At 59.4% G+C, this 19358-nt stretch overlaps 1 protein-coding gene across 1 annotated transcript; it reads left to right on the top strand.

Annotated features, from left to right (window-relative positions):
* The first annotated feature begins 93 nt into the window (after window positions 1-93).
* STKLD1 (serine/threonine kinase like domain containing 1) lies at window positions 94-19313 on the top strand. The gene is made up of 18 exons (XM_082656272.1): window positions 94-123; window positions 1774-1860; window positions 4884-4928; window positions 6223-6297; window positions 7277-7378; window positions 9265-9335; window positions 10019-10134; window positions 11604-11722; window positions 12264-12427; window positions 12975-13075; window positions 14175-14258; window positions 14800-14985; window positions 16464-16592; window positions 17102-17230; window positions 17306-17434; window positions 18549-18689; window positions 18840-18919; window positions 19186-19313. Exons 1-18 carry the CDS (start codon window positions 109-111, stop codon window positions 19261-19263), a joined length of 1851 nt encoding a protein of 616 aa, XP_082512398.1. The 5' UTR covers window positions 94-108; the 3' UTR covers window positions 19264-19313.
* Window positions 19314-19358: the final 45 nt, after the last annotated feature.

Genomic DNA, 19358 nt, shown 5'->3' on the forward strand with positions numbered 1-19358 from the left:
GTCCAGACTGAGCATGCTCAGTTTAGGGTCCGACTCGGCTGGGGCTAGCGGTGCGCCCCAGCGCCCAGTGGTGGGACAGGGAGGCCGGGAGTCTCCCCGCAAGACACAATGGAAAAGTACCAGGTGCCGAGTTGTCCGCTGGTGGGGAGGCGGGGGCGACGAGGAGCCGACGGTCAGGGGCGAGCCCAGGACCTGGATCTCCTGCCGCCACCCCCGGCCCCCTACCGGTTTAACGGTCACGAGGGGCCAGGGGCCAGGTCCGACCCCAGGGAGGCAAGGGGCCCGTGTTGCGGCCAGTATCTGCCTCTAGCTCATAGGGTGACCTCCGGTACCTCCAGACGTGACCTCCGGGGTGCCCTTTGCCCCTCTGGGCCTGGGTTTCCCCCTTTCTAAAACGGTGGATGAAATTAAGGCCTCTCCAGTCTGAATATGGGAGGACGGAGGACACCTTCATCCTTTTCACCCGTGGGTCCATGTGCTTCGGCCCATAGAGACAGGACACCCTAGAACGTTCAGAATTCATAAACCTAAAACACCCCATCAGTAGTCCCTCGCTGGGGGAACTTGGGCCTTTTCCAGGGCCTGTGAAAATGTTTAGGACGTGAAAAATTCACAGAACAAAAGGAAAGCTGCAAACGAATGTTTAAATGCATAAGATGTCGAGTTTTTTAACTGTTAGTCTCTGTAAAAAAATCATCAATTTGACGATAATCGGTCGGTTAGATTTTTCTCACTTTGTGAGAATCCCCTCTGTGTGGGAGACTGGGGTGTCAGCCAGTGGTAAAGCCGGTGAGCTTCTGGGTGACCAGAGAATTTTAAAAGCAGTTACTTTTAAAGGGGGGGGGGGAGACTTGATCCAAAGACAGGGGTGCATTTTACTGTTTAACTTGCCCCCTAAGAATGCTTAAGTGTGCATTCCTTCACCAGCGTAAGCGGCTCAGTACACCCCTGTTATTCCCTGAGCGGGATTCAGGCTGCCACACGGGCTGGATTACAGAATCCTGAAACTTTTCTGAACTCTGAGAATCCTTGGACACAGGGCTCCACCCCCTATGCGCCCTCCTCGGCATCCTGCCCCCTTCCCCCCATCCGCTGATGACTGTCATCCCATCATCCACGCTCACCTACCCTCAGCCTCCTTGCGCAGAGTTCTGGCATGGCGGCCATCTCTCTGCAGGTCTGGCTCGACGCGCCAGCTCTGGAGTCAGACTCCAGAGCTCCAGTCGACTCCCAGCCCTCTCAGTTATTAGTGTTGTAGCCTCAGGCAAGGACCCCCGCTCCCTGTGCCTCAGTTTCCTCCAGTGTAAACAAGGAGATAGCAACAGCGCCGACTGCATGGGTGGCTGTAAAGTGCTTGGCACGTGCCAGGCACACACATGGCTGTGACTATGATGGCACCAATTATGGACCAGTTACTTTCTTGTTTGGATGCCCAGTTTGGAGGTGGATGCTGGAAGCCGGGACCCTAGGGCGCTAGAGAGAGTGAAGAACCCTCTGCCCCAGGGAGGTGCTGGTGCTTGGATGCCTTGCAGATCCTCACCACAGACTGGAGAAGGGGTGTGGGGTGGTGGACAGAGCTCCAGAATCGACCTCAAAGAGATGGGCTCGGGTTCTGCCTTCACAGGCCTCCAAAGCATTCTGGGCCATTTCCTCGTTTGCCAGCCCACGAGGGAAATTAGTTAGGAGGACCGGAAAAGACACCGGAGGTGGGCACACGCTTTGGGAAGTGAAAAGACATGTACGCTTTTCTGAAAGCTTCTCTTTTGCTGGTAGATTTTGGACTGGCTGAATCCTGGGGCCTTGGGGGTGAACCTTCTGGTAGAGGAGACAAAAACCAAAGTAAAGCACGTGATAAAGCAGGTAAGAGGCCGTGCCTGTGGCACCCAGTGGGGCTGGCTCCCCAAACACGTTAGAGAAAGTCGATGTGACAGCGGGTTCCTCTCCGCCAGCAGCCACGAAGGAAGATCCAGCGGGCTGGGCGGGGGGGGGGGGTGGATAGACGGGGATGGGGGTTGACATGAGGCTCCTCGGGCTTCCCCGCCGACTCACCTCTCTCACCTTGATGGAGAAGGAATGCTCACGTTCACTCCGCCAGCAACCATACCCACCATTTACGTGGACATCGTGCCCGGCATCAGCCTCATCTTTCATCTCCCGCCACCTCAGCAAGGCGGGACTGATGACCCCGCTTTACAGCCAAGGATAGGGAGGCTGGAGGGGGTGGCCAGGGACCTGCCCAAGGTCACACAGGTTTAAGGACAGAACGCTGACCCCAGGCCCTTCCTTCACCTCCTCACCAGGGCTAGCACGGCTGGGTGGAGTGCACACCTGCAGGAGGACAGCCCTTAGCGTGTGCAAGACCAGGTAGTCCAGATGAATGGAGGGTCTAGGGAAGAGCTTTGTTGGTGGCCGCTGTGGGCGCCCTTCTACCCTGCCAGGCCTCCTGTCTGTGCAGCAGCTCAGCCCCGAGGCAGCAGGACTAGAAGTCCTTACCGGCCTCCTGCTCCATTGCTGGCTGGCTGTGGGGTTGCCCCGTTGTCTCACGGGCCCATGGGGCAGGGTGGATGACTGCTTTCACCATCAAGGAGCTTTATTCTTTTTTTTTGAATTTTATTTTATTTATTTTTTTATACAGCAGGTTCTTAGTTATCCATTTTATACATATTAGTATATATGTCAATCCCGAGGAACTTTTTTAAAAGTCAGCCAATCTTTCTAAACAAAATGGAGGAGGGGGGTTGTATATCCTTTCAGGGTTTTTTGGTAAGCATTTATAAAATTCTTGGTTTTTTACAAGAATGGTGCTGGGACTTCCCTGGTGGCCCAGTGGCTAAGACTCCACACTCCCAGTGCAGGGGCCCCGGGTTTGATCCCTGGTCAGGGAACTAGATCCCACATGCTGCAACTAAAGATTCCGCACGTGGCAATGAAGATCCCACGTGCCGCAACTAAGATCCCAATAAATGAATAAATAAATATTAAAAAAAAGAATGGGGCTTCCCTGGTGGCGCAGTGGTTGGGAGTCCGCCTGCCGATGCAGGGGACACGGGTTCGTGCCCCGGTCCGGGAAGATCCCACATGCCGCGGAGCGGCTGGGCCCGTGAGCCATGGCCGCTGAGCCTGCGCGTCCGGAGCCTGTGCTCCGCAACGGGAGAGGCCACAACAGTGAGAGGCCCGCGTACCGCAAAACAAAACAAAACAAGACAAAAGAATGGTGCTGAACTTGATAATGTGCTTTTCCCCACTGAGTGTATGGCAAATGCTGTTGGTGCTGCTGACGCATCTTCCTCCTTCCCTGGCTCTGGTGGCCGTGTGGACCCCCCTGCTTGATGTGCCATGACTGACCCAACCCATCCACTCAGGGCGATAAGGGCTTAGCTTGTTCTCGATTTTTCACTCTGTATAAGCAACTCTGATAAACAACCTTATAGTTAATTTTTTTGAGGATCCATGATTTCCTTGGGATAAATTCCTAGGGGTGGGATTTCTAGGTCAAAAGAGGTGGTAATTTGAAGGCTTTCAGTATGTTTTTGGCCAAAATGACTTCAGCGTGAGCCCCTGGAACAGCAAGAAGGGATGCATGGTGCCGCTGCGTCTGGGGTCTTTACGTGGATTGGGGAATCACCCACTAACTGCATTTTCATCTACGATCACCCTAGTTACAAGAGTTTTTCATTTGTAAATCTTATGAGCAAAAGTTCTGGGTAAGGATCTGGTAAGACGCGGTGACAGCATGAACGCACAGTCTTTGCCACCAAGCATGTTGCAGACTCAAAGTTCGGTGCTGCCCTGACCACCACCCTCTCCCCCTCTCCACGCGTTCCCCACCGCCCACATTCAGCGACCGGGACAAGCCTCCCAATGCGGGTGAGGCACACAGTGGCGGGGCTGGTGCTTCGCGAGCCGCCGCAGGGCTCTTTGGCTCTGGGGACGACACATTGCTTCCTCCCCTGCTTTCAAGATGGTCTGAAGATGGATCCTCTAACGATTCCTTGGAGTTTACGTTATGTGATCCTAAACTTATCCTTGCAATAGGGGCACGGGTGACCTAATGGCTCAGAGGATTTTTGGATCCCTTCCTTAGGAACATCTCCAGGTCCCATCTGGTGGCATGTGATGGGACATGAATATAGGCGCCTGGCAGCCCTGGTGAATAATGATGGTGATGATGGTGGTGGTGATGGTGATGGTGATGGTGGTGGTGGTGATGATGTGGTGATGCAGGTGATGATAGTGATTATGATGGAGATGGTGGTGGTGGTGGTGGTGGTGGTGGTGATGTGATGGTGATGATGGTGATGGTGGTGGTGGTGGTGGTGGTGATGTGATGGTGATGATGGTGATGTGGTGGTGATGGTGGTGATGGTGATGGTGATGATGTGGTGGTGATAATGGTGATGGTGGTGATGGTGGTGATGGTGGTGGTGGTGGTGATGGTGATGGTGGTGATGGTGATGGTGGTGGTGATGGTGGTGGTGATGGTGGTGGTGATGATGGTGGTGATGGTGATGGTGGTGATGGTGGTGGTGGTGATGGTGGTGGTGATGGTGATGGTGATGATGGTGGTGGTGGTGGTGATGGTGGTGGTGGTGGTGATGGTGATGGTGGTGATGGTGATGGTGATGGTGATGGTGGTGGTGGTGGTGATGGTGATGGTGATGATGTGGTGGTGATAATGGTGATTGTGGTGATGGTGGTGATGGTGGTGGTGATGGTGATGGTGACGGTGGTGATGGTGATGGTGGTGGTGATGGTGATGATGGTGGTGGTGATGGTGATGGTGATGATGGTGGTGATGGTGATGGTGGTGGTGATGGTGGTCACGATGATGACGAGGGCGTTTACTGCACGTTTACCAACCTAGTGCTCTTGTGCCCCTGCAGGTGGAGTGCATTGATGAGCATCAGGCCAACGAGGCCCTGGAGGAGGTAACTCTCTGGGTGGTTCCCTCTCTACAGGACATGATGCAGGACACACAGAGACTGTTCTGCACCCCACTGTGGCATGATGGGTGGAAGCCTGGTGGAGGCATGGAGGGTCAGAACCAGCTCTTGCCCTGTGCTATGAAGTCAGAGGCCCCCAGGTCATGAAGGGAGTCTGTGTACCAAACACTCATTTCTAAATCCAGGTGCTGACAACTTAGAATATATGTTCTGAGAAGATGGTACCCTTTAAATGTTGGCTAGGTCCCTAGGCTGATCTACCAATAACCATCTTTTAAAAGATTTTTTTCTTCAATTGTAAAAGTATCAGTTACAATAGAATATTCGGAAAATAGAGAATTGGTTAACAAAGAAAATATAAACTCTTACGTTCCTTAAATCTGCCGATCAGAACCGACAGTAACATCTTGATTTATCATAACAGCAGGAACGGCTGCTTACGCTTCGATTTGACGGCAAAGGGTCCGCGTCATTTTTCTCTGCTTCTCTTGAATTTCACATGAGGTTGAATGTCTCCCTTCCTATCTAATGGTCACTTGTTTGTCTTTTTTCCGGAATCACCAGCTTTTGAGCTTTGCTAGCAAACAGCTCTTCTGTCCACAGTGTGTCTGACACATGGTGATGGACCCAGGCCACATTCATGAAAGAAAGAATGTGGGGGGGCCGTCCCGCGCGCCCCCCAGCATCACAGCCCCCTCTCCACCCCACTAGGCGACCTCCTTTCACACCCAACCTGCCGTCATAAGCAGCTGTCCGTCTGGCCTACGTCGCTAAGGGAGCCGTTTCTGCTGCCTAATTGTGTTCGTTTGCAAAGCACTTTGAGCTCAGGGCAGGGGCCCTGGGACCTCTAGTGTACACAGCCAGGAGGCCAGGTGGCCTGGGCACAGCCACCGCGGCCGGCCTCCCGTTGGCCACACCCCCTTCGTCAGCCAACCCGGACTGTGCTTGTTTCCAACGCACAGGCACTCTGCCTACATCGGCTTACCTAGTCCTCCCGACACCCCTGTGAAGCAGATACCACCGTTACTGCTGTTTCCAGATGAGGCTAGGAGGCTCAGAGAGGTTGAGGAGCCTCTCCTCAGTCACACAGCACAGCCAGCTCATGCCAGAGACAGGACCCACCCTGGGCTGTCTGGCCCCTAACCTCCGGCCGCCCACCCTCCCTGGGCCCGCGCTCAGAGCTGGAAGCGTGTGGTTTTTGTTGGGACGTGTGACAGAGAAGCACCTCTAGAAGCAGTGTTTCCCTAACATCTCCACTTTCTCTGGCCTCGCCTCGCAGTTGATGCCACTGCTGAAGCTTCAGCATGCCCACGTCTCCATCTACCAGGAGCTCTTCATCATGTGGAACAGTGAGGTGGGTCAGAGCCGACCCCGCGGGCCCAGCAGGCACTCAGGGCGGGCACAGAGCACCCCCCGCTCTGCCCCCCGAGCGCCAATGGCCGCAGCACTCATGGGGCCGCGCCGGGAGCTCTCTGGGCATCGTCTCACGTGCGCTCCACAGCCTCTGCGTAGGAGGGTCACTGTCCCACTCTCCGGAAGAAGTGGAGGCTGGGAGAAACCAGCTGGCGACAACCGAGCAGGATTCCAGTCTGGGTCTGGTCGCCCTGAGCCCCGTGCTTGGTCCCATTGGCGAGCTGATTTCTCATCTTCAAGGAGCCGGAAGCTTGCCGGTTACTCCACATGGGGCTGAGCTAGGGGATGTGGGGGGCTGGAGGGGAAGGGGGCCAGGTGTGACCCCACAGTCAGACCCCCATCTGGGCTGACAACCGAGGGAGGGGCCCCCTCCCCTTCAGCTGGGCCCTGAGGAAAGCCGTGAGGAGGGCCCCTCACCACCTGTCCCCCCAAGTATTTTCTTAGCACCCCCTCACGCTCTCAAGGGGACACAGAGAAGCCAAGAGGACATGTCACTGCGGGAGGGAAGGCAGGGTGCTCTGAGAGGCCTGACGGGGGCTGCTGGGGTCCTGTCGGGTGCAGGCCCCTCAGAGGGAGGAGTGGATCTCAGCTGAGCCCTAAGGGACAAAGGGCCCGGTGCCCCAGGCACGGTGGTCTACGTGTGCGGTGGCCAGGAGACCCCACGCCCCTTTAGGTTTTCCTAAAGCAGCTTAGTGTAGATGGGGGGTGGGGGGGATGGGGGGAGGAGAGAGGAGGCGGAGGCGGGAGCTGCTCAGGAGGGGCTGTCCCCCCCACAGACGGGGGCATTCTCCCATAGTCACTGCCGGTGGTGGCCTGGCTGGGAGGAAAGACCTGGAGCAGGTGACGGCCCGGAAGCCCCCAGGCCTGGGCCTCTGGAGGCCAGAACTCGGCACCTGGCTAAGGGGCTGTGTCCCCTGCAGATCTCCTCTCTGTTCCTTTGCCTGGTGATGGAGTTCCACGAGGGAAGCTTCCAGAATGTCATTGAGAAGAAGAGGGCGGCAAAGAGAGTCATTGACTCCCAGGTAAGACAGACTCTCTGGGGCACCAGGCCTGGGGGCTGCCTGGACCCTGTGATGGGGCAGAGGGGCAGGCACGGATGGAGTCTGGTCTCGTTTCTTCCGACAGTTATGAATGAAGGTATCTGCATACCGTAACGTGCACAGATCTTAAGTGTACACCTTGGTGTGTTTTGCATAGGCGGACACTCCCGTCCCCTCCCTCACATGAGGCCAGAGCGTTCCTGGACCTTCAGACAGTCCCAGCCAGTACCCAGGGTTCGACCTCTGCCTCCAGAGGTCCTTCTGCCTGTCCCTGAAGTTCTCCTAGATGGGCTCATACAGCATGTTGTTTGCTTGTGTCTGGTTTCTCGCGTTCATCCCAGTGCTTTGAGATTTACCCACCTGTGAGTGTGTCAGGAGACCATCCGTCTCCACTCTGCCAGATGGCCACGTCACCAGCAGTGTATCTGGTCCAGCGCTGTGAGCATCTGGGTTGCTTCCAGTTTGGGGCTATTATGGAGAAGGGCTGCCATGAACACCGCTGGGCATGTGTTTTGATGGCCCTAAGCATTCATTTTCTGCCTGACTGTGGAGTCGTTGGATCACAGAATGGGTGCGTGTGCTGCTTTAGCCAGTGTCCCAGTTTTCCAGGATGGTTGGTTGACTCGGTGTTGATTCTCATCCCAAGTTGTGAGTCTTCCGGCTCTGCATCCTGGCCCACATTTCACTGTGTCAGTCTTCTTAATTTTAATTAAAAATTACATTTTAGTTTCAATTATTTTGAGTAGTCATGGTGAGCACTTTTTGGCCATTTGGATATCTTCTTTTGTGCCTGTTCAGGTCTCTTGCCCATTTAAACATTAGGGTTGTCCGTCTTTTCTTGTTGATTCATAGTGGCTCTTTATATATTATGGACACAGTGTCCAGATATCCTCTCCCAGTCTGTGGCTTGCCAGTTCACTTTCTTAATTGTAATGAACTCTGGTTCATCAGTGTTTCGCCTGAGGTTGGTGTCTTCTGAGCCTTTAGAGAAGCCTTCCCCGCCCCAAGGTCATGACGATATTTTCCTCTGTTGCCCTTGAAGCTGGATCCATTTTGCTTTCACATTTAGGTCTATGACCCACCCCAAATAAATTCTGCCTGCTTTTGCTCTGAACACGCCTCTGTTCTGTTGGGCCTCCAGGCACTGCGACCCTGCTGGGGTGTTCTGAGGGGCACGCAGCTCCAAAGTGGGCCTCAGAGACAGCCTCTGAGTGGGTTTCAAACTTTCTGTTTGTAGTAGAAGCCTGTCGAGCACAAAAATGTTCCCAGAACCCCCAGTAAGGAAAGCAGAGCTACTCCAGTCAGGGGTCTGGGGGTCAGTGGAAGGTGGCGTGGCAGGAACCCCGGGGTCCTGCCTGCTCAGCCCCTCTCTTGACACCCCAGGTGGAATCCAGGGCTCCTAGGAACACGGTTTGAAAATCACTGCCCTGGAAACCAGGTGGCTCTTGTTTCTGACACAAACTGCTTTCAGAATGTTCTCTCTCAGGGCTCTTTCCGTTCTAATGCCCTGGAGAGGCAAACCCCAAGTAGCAGCTGCAGACCTCAGCATCTCTGGTACCCATGGGGTGGGACTCGGGCGGGGCTAGAGCCCCAGGGCCCCCGGGGTCTGCTGGAGACAGGAGGGGGGGGGTCTGGAGACCAGGGCATTTCTGTCCAGAGGGCCTTGCAGCAGCCTGCAGCAGAAGCTCCCGCACTGGCTCTGAGCTGTTGGCCGCTCACTTCAGGCCCATTTCAAGACGCAGGGTGGGAACTGGCCACGACCCTGCTGGCTGCTCTGAGTGGCCACTGACCTGCCTGAGAGCAGCTGGGAGGCCCACCTGGGAGCTTTCAGGCCCCCCCAGTCCTGGCATCTCTCCCTCTTTCCCCAGTGGATGCAGAACATGCTGGGCCAGGTGTTGAATGCGCTGGAGTTCCTGCACCAGCTGGACATTATCCACAGGTGACCGGGTGGCCAGGCTGCTTGAGGAGAAAAGGCACCTCCTGGGGGTGGCACCTCCAGGTGGCAGCGCCCGGGCGTGGGTCCAAGGGAGAGAGGTGCAGCTGGGACAAGGATGGGCCCCTCCCCCTCCCAGAGCACCTCCTTGACTTAGAGAGAACATCACCCCCTCCACGACCCTCCCCATGCACAGACGGGGCAGTTGGTTCTAAAGTGCAAGGGAAGAACCAGATAACAGCACTGAGGAAGAGATTAGGCCGCCCGAGGGCCTCTGGGCACTCCCAGGCTGAGCTTTTGACCTGCCAGTTTCCTTCTCCAGAATCGTGATCTGAAGGATCAGTGCCGTATTTAGAGGAGAGAAAACTGTGTGAACCAAACGTAGGAAGGAAATGCTCAAGATTCCGTGTTAATGTCAGCTGAGATCTGGAAGGACGTTAGCGGAGGGACCCCGGGAGGATCGGTGTTTCCTTACTTGCAGTTGGCTTGTTTTTCCCATTTGAAATAACAGTATATTTATGCTTACAGAAAACGATATTCAAGAAGTGGCTGAACAGGGCATCTACTGAGGAGAGAGGAGGAGGGGTGTGGGCTGCTGCGGCGGCCCTGGGTGTGGCGGGAGCAGAGGGTTCACAGACGGACGTGGCCCTGCCAGGCAGTGGGTGGAAGGGCGCGCCTCTCGGTTTCAGGAACCTCAAGCCCTCCAACATCGCCCTGGTCAGCAGCGACCACTGCAAACTGCAGGACCTGAGCTCCAACGCACTCATGACCGATGTAGCCAAGTGGAACGTCCGTGCAGAGGAAGGTGGCTGGCGTCCTCCCGGCCAGGGGACAGTGGTGGCGGGGGAGCACTGCGGGAGGGCCCATTCAACCAAGTGGGGGGGCATGCAGGGTCCAAAAGACACTCAGAAAATGTTAACCTTCAAGAAGGGTGAAGGAAGGCCTCAGAAGGAAGGAGACTGACACGCACAGAGGGAGGGCTGGTGGACGGCAGGCATTGGCTCGGGCTGGATTACTTTACTGAGTCTCAGAATAACCCAGGAGGTGGTAAAGGTGAGCAGTCCGGGGAGAGACGTTTTCCTTCCTTTAAAAAAACAACAGGGCGGGCTTCCCTGGTGGCGCAGTGGTTGAGAGTCCGCCTGCCGATGCAGCGGACACGGGTTTGTGTCCCGGTCCGGGAGGATCCCACATGCCACGGAGCGGCTGGGCCCGTGAGCCATGGCCGCTGAGCCTGCGCATCCGGAGCCTGTGCTCCGCAATGGGAGAGGACACAGCAGTGAGAGGCCCGCGTACAGCAAAAAAAAAAAAAAAAAAAAAGACAACAGGGCAAAGGGAGCTGGGCTTCAACCCTATAACGGCTATCAGGGGTGGAGAGAGCAACTCTCCAGTGGAGAACTCCAGAGTCCCGGGCTGGCAGGGACCAGTGGCATGCTGTCCTTGATGGGTGGATGGGTGGATAGATGGATGGATGGATAGATGAGTGGGTGGGTGGATGGACAAGTGGATAGATGGACATGCAGATAGATGAACAGGCGGATAGGTGGGTGGAAGGATGGAGAGGCGGGTGTGGGCGGGCAGGTGAGTGGATGGGTGTATCTACTGGAGGTGTAGGTGGCAGGGGTCCTTGGAGCCCACCCCTTTGCTCTTTGTTTGGGGAATGGAGGTCTGGAGAGAGAGGGGCTGCCTGCGGCCTGTCAGGCACTGATAGAGCTGGGCCGGGGACCCTGCTCTTTTGGCTCCCTGTCTGGAGTTCAGGTTTGTTTATGTATGTATGTATGTATGTACTTATTGGCGGCATGGCATGCGGGATCTTAGTTCCCTGACCAGGTATCGAACCCGTGCCCCTGGCAGTGGAAGCGCAGAGTCTTTACCACTGGACAGCCAGGGAAGTCCCAGGGGTTCAGGTTTAGAAACTAGGGCAGGGCAACCGGAACATTGCCTCAAGGTCCCGACTAAGTGTTGGGAGGGGCACGACGTTTATGGAGGGTGCAGATATTAGCTTTTGTGGCAGACGCCCCTTCCGATTATTTCTGCAGCTGCAGTGGGACACAGGTGCGCACACGGCCAGCCTGGTGGGCCCCTGCCAAGATGGGCAGCCTCACTGGTGAAGATCAAGGGCCAGGATCTTACTGACCAGGGGCCTCTTCCTTTTCCCCCTCAGATAGCACGTCTCTCCCTCCCTGGAGGAGGGTGATGGAGGGCTCATTTTTCAAGCTGCTTGCTTCCCCAGGGAGCATGGGACTCACGCATCCCCCACTTCACTCCTGCCAACAGACCCCTCTCACAAGTCCTGGATGGCCCCCGAAGCCCTCAAGTTCTCCTTCAGCCAGAAATCTGACATCTGGTCCCTGGGCTGCATCATTCTCGACATGGCCGGCTGCTCCTTCCTGGATGTGAGGGGCCTTCCGTCCACCCCTCCCCGCCACACCTGAACCCCGCTCCCCACAGCCCCAGGGAGCCAGGCTCTGCCCACCCCCGGCCCTGAAAAGGGCGCATTCTTCCCGTTGGCACCCTCCTGCCCACGCTGAGTGCCTGTGGGGCTGTGTGGAGGCCCCCCCCGCTGCCCCAGCCACCGGAGGACCCCGCATTTGGGCCTGCTCGGCCCTCATGTGGTGGTGGTGATGGTGATGGTAACATTCAATCCGCCCCCAACAGCGCCCCCTTATGGACAAGAACAGCTGAGTTCGGTTGCACTAACCGGCCCACAGTGGGAGTCCGGCCGTGGATGGAGGGCTGTTCCCTTATTCCCTCCAGCCAGTGAGATGGCCACTTGCTTTTCTCTGAACTTCCATTTCTTCTTCGTACAAGAACTCGGGCGCAGGTGGCCTCTGTGCGTTCCTGACGGCGGCGGCCACGTCGCCTCCCCTCTGCCCGAGGTCAGGCCATCTTCCTTTAGCTGAGGAGGTGCACAAGTGGTCCTCTCTCTCCTCTCAGAGCACGGAAGCCATGCTTCTGCGGAAGTCCATCCGGAGTTCCCCCGACGGCCTGAGGGGTGTCCTGAGGACCATGGAGGAGAGGAGGGTCCCCGACGCAGAAATCTTCAGTTCCCTTTTGCCTCTGATGCTCCAGGCCGACCCGTCGGATCGAATAACCATCAGGTGAGCTCAGGCCCTGGGGTGGCAGTTCACTGTCAGCCTGTGCACGCACTTGGGGTTTTAACACCACAAAGTGCTGCATCCGTGGACAGTGGCTCCTCCAGTCTGGGCTGTCCCAAACTGTGGCCACATCTCTGAGTGCAGGACAAACAGGGCCAGCTTCCCTATCAGGTCCCCATCAGGCATGGCCCAGGGCCCAGGAAAACGTTTTAACTCTAACGTAAAGTCAGAAGAACAAAATGACCCACCCTGGGTTATGTTCACCTTTATACCAACACAGCCAGAAATTGTGATTTTTGGGTCTATGTTATGGAGGAAGGGGCCCACGCGAGTGCAAGCGCCAGGGCCCAGCACTGCCCTCCCTCGGCCCCTCCCGGAGCGGGAATTGCTGCGGAGCCCGCTGGACGCACCGTGATGCTGGGAGAGGTGCTCCCAAGCGGGTGCCCAGAACAGGTGGAGGCCCAGCAGCTGCTGGACGCAGAGGGGACGCAGGGCCAGCTGGCGGCTCTCTGCCCCTCCCCAGGGACGTGATTCACTTGTTTGTGAGCAGCGACTTCAGGTCCTCCAGCAGTGCCCTGATGCCGCACCGGCAGGTGGTGCCCGACTTCATCATCGACAGGCTGCTAGAAAGCAACGTCACCAGCATCTTAGGTGATGACGGGGCCCTGAGGGGGCGGCGCCAGAGGCTGCTGTGGCCCCAGCACCCCATTGTCTTTAGCTGGGGGGCAGTGACCCCCCCCAGTCCCCTGGACTGCTCCTCACACATGGCCGGTGGGCTTGCCCCTCGTCCATCCCAAGCACTGCTTTGCTCAGGGTACCACCCCGCTCAGATACCCCCGAGCTTACCTAGAGCAGAGTTCATCTCTGTGGCCAGGCCCCCACCTGCTTCCCCTCTGTTCCGGCTACACAGTCCTCGACGTCACCGAACAGCCCCTCACTGCCACGCACCCCACCACAGACTCCCCGCTTTTTGCTCGCTTGCCCGGCACATGGCGGCCCGGTGCCTGGAGTGTCTTCCCCAATGAGCAGCACCTCCTGTGTGGTTGCTACGTGCCCAGAATGGTGCTCACGCTGGGGCCGGCACAGCAGCCACCGTGGACCAGCAGGCACGGCCCTGCAGGAAGGTGAGGTGGCCCAGGGGCTCCGTGTGCAATGTGACATGTGCAGGCCTGAGGCTCCAGGCACAGTGCTGGCTGGTCACCCCCCACCCCACAAAGGCACACACGATAGACTCCTCCGCGTGCCCCAGGCTGGGGGCTACCCCCACGGTCTTGGGCAGAGAATGGATCTGGAGGTCATCTTCCAGTTCGGGGGTGGCTCCGCCCTCCCATCCCTCCTCCCCGTCAGTGGCTCCCTGCGCGGGCTGCCTGTGATAAGGGGCTGCCACCTCTGCCTCCCTTTCTGGAGAAGGGGACCCGTGAGGGCCCAGCTGCTGTCTCCCTGTCTCGTGGCCATGGGCTTTGGAGGCAGACAGCTGGGTCCAGCTGAAGGTCATCGCCCCGAGTACCCTGGAGGGAGTTACCTGAGGGAGGTGTGGAGTGGAAGCACCCCCCTGGGCGGGCTCTCAGGCAGATCCAGGTTCGACTTTGGACAGGTGGCTCGGCCGGGAAGGTGAGGATGATAAGGTCGCCACCTCGCGCCGGGTCACGTGGGCCTGTGCAGTGGTGCTCACGGATGCGCCCCTGGTGCCCCGGCCCTCAGGCGGGTCCCTGAGCCAAGGCGCCTCCCCGTGCTGCCCTGTCCCCCACAGAGGTCATGCAGAACTTCTCCAGCCACCCCGAAGACCAGCAGAGGGCCCTGGAGAGGCTCCTGGGGATGTCTGAAGACCAGCAAGGTAGAGCCGCCACCCTCTCACCTTCCCCCAGGTGCCCCGGCCCTTCCAGCTTCCCTGGCTGGTACTTTCTGACGCCCGTTTACATTCCCATGAGCATGCACGGCTTTACCACCTGCTTGGAACAGGAGCCCGGACTTCCTCCTGTGCCGCCGCTTTCACTGAGCAGACAAGTGGGCGGGGGCTGGGCTCGGCATCCGAACCACTTCCCGGGCCCCCCTCACGTGCTGTTCATGGATGCTGAACAGCCACCCCGTCCCTGCCGCCATCCCTCTGGTTGGCTATGTGAGTGGTGGCCGACTCCCCGGTGTCATAAGCAATGTTACACAGCCCACCCCGGGGCGTGTGCGTGTGCTCTGGGTGCTTCTGCAGGGTCAGTTCCTGGATGTGCAGGCTGTGAATACGTCACGTTTCCATAGATACTGCAAATGGCCCTCCGTCGCTGCACCAACTTTCTCACCTCCCAAGAGTGCACGAGAACACCTCTTCACCCAACTTTCTCCACCCAGGGGCCCACGTGTGACGCCCTGCAGACTCCCATCAGGGTCTGGTCCACACTCCCTCCCGCCACCTGCTCGTACGCCGAGTCTCACTCTGCCCCCCACGCTGCCAGGTGTGCCGTGGCCGGCGGAGCTGGCGGAGGTGTTGGCCGGCACCGTGAAGCAGCACGACAGGGTCCTTGACGCACAGCCGTGTGCCTGCTCCCTGCTGCTCCGCACCCGGGGCCAAGGTGGGCTCCGGGCACAGCTGGCTTCTCCTACCCCCGCCCTCCCACGCCAGTCATCGCCCTGGCGTCTGACCCTCTGGGCACCCAACCCCACCCCAGGATGACAGGCAGGGCGCAGCCAGGAGTCTGGGGCACCGCCCGAGGCCTGCCTCTGTGGCCCTGGACCAGCTGCTCCCCCTTCTGGCTGATCTCCAGGCATGAAACGAGGAGCTGGTCATGGCGGTCCTGTGGTGTGAGCCCAGGCAGGTGGGATGGGGTCCCAGGCGTGGGCTCCCAGGAGGGCAGCTGAGGAGGGATGGGAGAGGCTGGAGCTGGGAGCCCGAGGGCCTGGCCTCCGAGTTTTAAACTGGAAATACTTCACTGCCTTTCTCACTTGCATATTTAGGCTGAATTTCCACGTAATGCTTTACGCCGCACGTGCTCACAGCCCTGGCAGGGGCCCCAGCCCTCCGGTCCTTGGCTCGGTCGTGCAATAAGCACTTACGGTGCACTGGAGCCCCGCCCCCGCCCCCGCCCGCTGTCTGCCCACCGTGGCCCCAGCTCAGGGTTCCCCGGCCTCTTCTGCTGGCCTGCGCAGCACTGGGGCAGGACCCAGCGGCCACGGCGCCGAGCGACAGCACCATGGCCCCCGTGCCGCTGAGCGTGCGCGGAGCCACCCCAAGGAGCAGCAGCCCCTGGTCACGGTGCACCGCCCGCTCACCGTCGCCAGCCAGGGTGGGCGCCGCCCTCCCGTGGGCGCAGGGCTCAGGCGGGCAGCGCCGGGATGCCCCGAGGGGACAGCTGCTCCGTCCCCAGCTTCCATGTTCACAGTCACGTGTCCCTCTGGCAACATGCACGGGCCACAGCCAGGCGCCCCCGTGGGCTTCACGCCGATGTGTTTCGGGTTCCCGCCCTTGCTGCCCCACCGGCCCCGCTCCAGAGGCCACCAGCGAGCAGTCGGGGGACAGTGTGGGGAGAGGGTCACCACCGAGGGCTTTACACATGTTCCCCATCTCCAGCCACTAACCGGGTGGGCGTCGTTCTCTCCAAAGGGAAGCTGGGGCCTCACCTGGAGCCCCGCAGCCCCCAGCCCACCCTACACTCACCAGGCAATTTACCACATTTCATTGACCCCGCGCCGAGAAGTGCAAAGGGCTGCCATGAGTAGCCATGTTGGGACAGCAGCTGTAAATCGGGACCACCTGGCAAACAATGCCAGGTGATCACCCTGAGAGAACACAGTCGTGGTCCCATCTTGGAAGGAAAGCTCAGAGGCCGGTCCCAGCCCAGCAATGGCATGGGAGGTGCTGGAACGGTGGCCCAGGGGATGGCTCATACCCTTGTTTCTGGGTCTCATGCTGGGCATGGAACTGGCCAAGGAGGCACCACTGGCGTGGGATGCATGGGATTGCAGTGCCCTAGGACCACAGAGAAGGGGTGGCCGCCAGGGAGGGCTTCCTCCAGGTGTTCTCTGTGGTCCTAATGCCGGGGCCCACCTGCAGGACTGGCCACAGACGAGCTGCGGAGGGCCGGGCTGTGCGAGTGCATCCTGGAGCGCCTGGACGCCCTCCCCAGGAACAGGGACACCTGCTTGAACGGCCTGAGGCTGCTCTGGGCTCTGCTGGTGGACGGTGAGCGGGCCCGGGGCTGCGCCCTAACCACCCGAGAGCCGGGAGGAGAGGGAGACAAAGGGCCAGGGTGGACGGGAGAAGCTGCACCAGTATCCTGGGGAGGGGTGGGTTCATATTCGGACCCCCTCGTGCTCGGCCCATGGAACCCTCCAGCTCACGCACATCGTGGGATTTCCTGGGCAGTCCCTGGTTCCACAAGCTGGCCTTAGCACTGGGCAAACCATCCTGACTTCTGATTCAGAAAGGGGGTGCTCCCAGGCCGTGCCACTCCCTCTCCAGGCCCCACTTGGCCCTCCAGCACCTGGGAGGTCATTTTCCCCAAGGAAAAGAGGGCTCCCGACCGTGGAGAGCCTGCCCACACCCGGCACGCAGGGCTTCCCAGACCTCCCCTTGGGGGCCCTGCCGATTCCTACCCTACAGACTGGCTGGCAGGCTGGGGTTGCCCCTCCCCCCCAGCTTCTGCGCCACCAAGGAGTAGGCGTCCCCTCCTCCACCCTGTCCTGTTCCAGCTGTCATCGCGAACAAGGCCCCCTGGGAGAAAGCCCCGGCCCTCATTGCTGAGGTGCTGGCCACCTACCCCACGGACGCGGAGATGGCTGAAGCCAGCTGTGCAGTCCTGTGGCTGCTGTCGTTGCTGGGTGAGCAGCCCGGGGCCCCGGGGCCGGAGAGGTGGCCCTGGGCCCTCGAGACGAGGCACGTGTGGCCCCCCGCAGGCTGCATAGGCGAGCAGCAGTTGGAAGAGGTGGTGGTCCTAATCTTGCAAAGCATCCGGGTGTGCCAGGACCGAGCCCTGCTGGTGAACAATGCCTGCCAGGCGCTGGCCAGCCTCGCGAAGATGTCCGGTGAGCCTGGGGACGGCCGGGGCTGCCACTAGGAGGCGGGGGCAGACTCCCCCTGCAACGCCTGCCGGCAGCCCCAAACCAAAAGCAAGCACACGCTCAAAGCAGGGAGGGGAAACACCTACAGTCCCATCGCCCAGACGTCACCGCGCAGACCTGTACCCTCACTTCCCACTGCTCTCTGCAACTCTGCACGGTGACCACCTTGCCTGCCACCCACAAGCCTGGCGTGTGCGCAGGCTCCCCTCCAGGTGTGGCTCTGAAAACAGCCCGAGTCAGGGCTCTGAACTCCGCCTCCACGCAAAGCCCAGCTGTTCCTAAGCCCCCGGCCCAGGTTCTGCACCCGACTTGGCACCACGAGCCCTAACGGACACTCGGGGCCTGGAGCCTGGCAGAGGTTGCCCGCCGTGTGGGGTGGTTTGGCCCCTGTGAGGTCCGGCCCCTGCTGGGTGTGCAGGCTGGTGGGTCTCTGCCTGCTACTCGGCCTGAAGCAGGGAGTGGGGGTGACCTTCACTCCTGGAGAGAACCTCCAGAGCGGGCGGGATCTGCGGGCCTACCCCCCACTCCCGCCGGGATCCCGCCGTCAAACGGGGTGGGGTGCTGAAGCCCCAAGAGCAAAAGGCACGTGGCTCAGTGAACAAGGAGCGGGGTTGTCAGAACCCAGCGAGCGTGCGGGACCCCAGAGCCGGGAATCTCGGCTTTGCCTCCTGCTGGCTGTTGACGGCTAAGTCTACTCTCTGGAGGGTCAGCTTCTCCCTGGGCTCCAGGAGGATCTGACAACTACGTGACATCACGGGTCACTGCTCTCACGGGCCCCCAGCCCCCCAGGAGCCAGGCCCAACCCCGCACTGACGGGCCTCCTCACGGGGCAGGCAGGTGCCCTGGAACGTCCCCAGCACCCTCTCTACAAGCACACTGGCCTTGGGGGCTGCTGGGATGGAGAGAGAGGCGGGTGCACACCCCACCAGAGGACACCCGCAGATGCAGAGCCAGGAAAAGCCTGGCCTTGGCGGTCCCCACGCTGCAGCACAGCATGGCGCCCCCTGCCAGCTGAGGCTCTTGCTGCCCCACGTGTTCAGTACTACTGTCACCCACCCACCCCCTCGCCCACGCCCAGAGCTGGCGGCCCTGCAGGTGGTGATGCCCGAGGAGGGCAGCAGCGGCCTCACCCTCATCCAGGAGACGTACCAGCTCCACCAGGACGACCCGGAGGTGGTGGAGAGCATCTGCATGCTGCTGGCCCACCTCGCCTCCCACAGTGAGGACCCCCCTGCCCTCCTCATGCCCTCCCTGGAAGCCAGCGTTCAAGAGGCGCCCTGCTAGCGGCTATGACCACTGGGGGAGGGGCAGGAACCCTCCGTGCCAGGCGCATGCTAAGCCTCGGGACCCTCTTCTGCTCTGCCCGCAGAGGACATCCTGTCAGAGCTGGTGTCCAGCGGCATCCAGCCCCTGGTCGAGGAGATCCACGGGCGCTTCACCTCCAGCCTGGTGAGTGTTGGGGGGCTGCCTCGGCCAGACCTGGGTGGCACAGAGTCCAGGGGCCGGAGCAGTGGTTTGTGTGGAGGCGACTGGGGCTGCCGCGTGTGTGGTTTTGAGGCTCTCCCTGTATTACCGTGTCCACGACCTGAACAAGGTAAACCCTGGAGAGAAGCAGCAGTGAGACCGCTTCGAAGAAAAGCAGATTAAGTAACAGAAGTTACTCGTGGGCCCAGAGACCGTCCATGGAAACGGCTGACCTACTGTTCTCCTTGCAGGAGCTGGTCTCTTATGCACAAAGTGTGCTTCAGAAACTGGAAGAGGCCTCGCGGCCCAGCTCCGACGGGGGGCAGTAGACCTGTTGCAGGCAGCCGCCCGGGGAGGTCTGCCTCTCCCTCCTCAGGCTGTACCTGACAGGGCGCCCACTGCCACAGGGCGTCTCCTTAGGGGT

The sequence above is a fragment of the Grampus griseus genome (assembly GCF_964374135.1).
Source record: "Grampus griseus genome assembly, chromosome: 6".
Lineage (NCBI taxonomy): Eukaryota > Metazoa > Chordata > Mammalia > Artiodactyla > Delphinidae > Grampus > Grampus griseus.